General features: G+C 35.4%; 1 protein-coding gene across 1 annotated transcript; it reads left to right on the top strand.

Moving 5' to 3' along the window:
* On the top strand, positions 1-1,423 carry LOC109824308 (cationic peroxidase SPC4-like). The gene is made up of 2 exons (XM_020390872.1): positions 1-368; positions 1,166-1,423. Exons 1-2 carry the CDS (start codon positions 114-116, stop codon positions 1,406-1,408), a joined length of 498 nt encoding a protein of 165 aa, XP_020246461.1. The 5' UTR covers positions 1-113; the 3' UTR covers positions 1,409-1,423.

Here is a 3,009-nt window from a genome sequence, read left to right as displayed (position 1 = left end):
GCATAATTTTAACCACACTCTCAAAACTATTCAACCCTCAAAAATAAATAAAAGCCTCACGCTTCCTCTATATATGTAAAGCTCAGACCCAGGGCCAAGCGATATACCAAGACATGGCTCCTCCTCCCTCCTCCTCCGTTTGCATTGTCGTGTGTCTGGCCTCTGCCATCGCTTTGCTTTCCTCCATCAACCACGCACGAGCTCAGACCGCTCCCCCCATTGCTCCGGGGCTCTCCTACACGTTTTACAGCTCCAAGTGCCCAAATCTTGAGACTATTGTGAGGAACCATCTCCAACAAACATTTAACAGCGACGTCGGCCTTGCTGCCGGCCTCCTCAGGCTCCACTTCCATGATTGCTTCGTTCAGGTATATATATGCACTTTGAAATAAATTTTTTTTTTCTTGGGTATATAAAACTTTTCGGTTCCGTCTGGCAAAGGGTGATGCGAGACGTTAAGGAGACGTAACCCATTCTTAACCCGTCAATTAACACAAAAAAATATATCTATACAATGGTTAAAGTGAGTTAACTCTCACAAAATATATAAAAATATTAAGCTAACCCCTCTAGAAGTATTAAAATGAGTTAACGTTCGCTGGTACTCCTATTTAAAAGGATTAAGAGCTAAACCCTCTAATTATAAAGAAAATAGTCAAAATACTTGTTATTCCTAAACACTGAAATTGATCACAATGGTTAAAATAAAACTTATATAACATGTTAATAAGTTAGTCATTCGGATTATCGAATGGGCTAGCTATGTTAATTAGAAACTTATAAAGTTGATTGGTGACTGACCGGTAGTGGTGTTCATTAAAATAATATACGAACGAGTTTTATGATATTTACTTGTGCTAGTAAAAGTCGGTCGGCTCAACGAATAATAGTGCTTTTTTTTTAAGGATTCGGATCATGTCTGATGCCCTAAAATATAGTGGAGTTAGACCATACGTCAAGATTTTTATGAAGTGTAAATTTACTACGCATCTCGTGGTATCTACACTCATTTTCCTCGCAAAACGGATGGTTCTTTATCTGCTAAATAATAGACGATTATGATTGAGAAAGTGGTGGTCGCTCGTTATATTAATTTACTAGAACGAGCTGAATTTACGTGATATATATATCCATACTAATGATTTTCTTGTGATGCATACTACAGGGGTGCGACGCATCCGTTCTGCTGGACGGGTCGGCCAGCGGGCCCGGCGAGCAGTCGGCCCCGCCGAATCTGACGCTGCGAAAGGCGGCGTTCAAAGCCATAAACGACCTCCGAGCTCTCATCGACCAATCTTGCGGCCAAGTTGTTTCTTGCGCCGATGTCGTTGCCTTGGCTGCTCGCGATTCCGTTGCACTGGTACGTAGATTTATCGTCACCGACTTTTTTATTATTTTTTTTTTATAAATTACCCGAGGATTTTTTTCCCCCTTTTCTTTTACTAATTATCGATCCCTCTATTTCTTGATATCTTTACTTATATATAAAGGGTATAGTGGGGGTAGACAAAATTCGGATGGCCGGTGGGCATTTCCTGTAATAATTTCTATTGTGCCTGGGAGGGTAAAATTATAATTTTATATGAGATGTTTTATTTCTTTATTTTCTCTAAAACTTTTTAAAACATAAGCATATCAATAGAGCTCGTTAATTAATTATTTATTAAATTTTATGTATTTCAAGAGTTGTAAATGTAAAATGACAAGAGTATTCCCCAAAAAAAAGGATATAAATAAATACAATAAAAATAACGTATAGAATTTCAATATTTTCTAATGTGTAATTTTGAAAGTATATATCTAAATACTTATGTTAAATATAATTAGATGCAATAATACGAAGATAAAACATGACCAAGACTTTTTTTATGACATTATAAAGGAAAATTATTGCCATCACTCGTAGTTAATTTTTGCATAAGGTAAGATATATTGTTGCGTATCAAATAAGCAAGTATCATAAAAAGATCTTACAAAATTTACCGAACCTTTAAGTATTAAAGTGGTTTTTTAATATAAAAATTAGGGTAAGTAATATGATGTTTACCACTTTACCCCCTAAATTTATACATTTGCCAATGTAACCACCAAATCTATTATATTTGCAGATTTACCCTTTAAGTCTATATATTTGTTAATTTATCTTTTTCAACATTTTTTTCATCTTTATATCGACCATGAAAGCTCAAGAATCATCTTTTTCTGGAGAATAGTACACTTTACAGCAATACATTGAAACTTCTTTTGCTAAAGTCATTTTCATGTCGGGTCACATTTATTTGATACAATGCTTCCCTCTTCTTCACGTACTTTTAATTAGTAAGGGTCCGGCCGGATTCTCTTTAATGTTGATTTCTTGTGGACAATGCGTACAATCGTCGGTTAGGTTTTGGGATAATATTATTGACTTGATAATTAATATCATTTATGGGGTTTATAACTTAGTTCTTTCACTTGATAGCTCAAAAACATCGCATTTATCACCATAAAGATAGGCCATAACAATAACAATAGATATGTTAAACGACAACAATAAATATGTTCAAAACATCTCATTTCGTGCTTCATGTTCCTCTCTTAACTTTTCTTTTTGCATAGAGTAAGACAACTTAGGCATATATTGTTAAGACATCCTAGTTACACTATGGAAAATTAATGATGTTACCTATTCCCTTTTAAACATACATTAGTCATGTTGAGCTGATTAACATGTGAGTATAAAAGTCCTACATCGGATAAGATAAGAAAGAGTGAATATGCGTTTGGGTCAATACCTGATTAGCTATAGCTTTTTTGGTTAAAATTGATTCCTAACTTCTGTTTAAAGCCCATCAACTCTAGATTGGGCCCGATTTCTAGTCTCCCCCAACATGTGGTATCAGAGCTAAGCTCATGGTCCAAGTAATTAAAAAAAAAAAACAGATGATCTTCTATGTGAAGCCCGAAGGTGTCGGGAGAATCCACGGACTCCTCCCGTAGGAATTTGTATTTATCAAAATAGCACTCGTG

This window comes from Asparagus officinalis, chromosome 9, assembly GCF_001876935.1.
Source record: "Asparagus officinalis chromosome 9, Aspof.V1, whole genome shotgun sequence".
NCBI classification, from domain to species: domain Eukaryota; kingdom Viridiplantae; phylum Streptophyta; class Magnoliopsida; order Asparagales; family Asparagaceae; genus Asparagus; species Asparagus officinalis.
The sequence above is the reverse complement of the archived record's forward strand: the minus strand, read 5'-3'. Positions and strand labels throughout refer to the sequence as shown.

Coding starts and splice junctions, on each gene's coding strand:
- LOC109824308 (XM_020390872.1), top strand. CDS start 114: ATGGCTCCTCCTCCCTCCTCCTCCGTTTGCATTGTCGTGTGTCTGGCC. Junction 369..1,165: donor TCCATGATTGCTTCGTTCAG/GTATATATATGC, acceptor TGCATACTACAG/GGGTGCGACGCATCCGTTCT.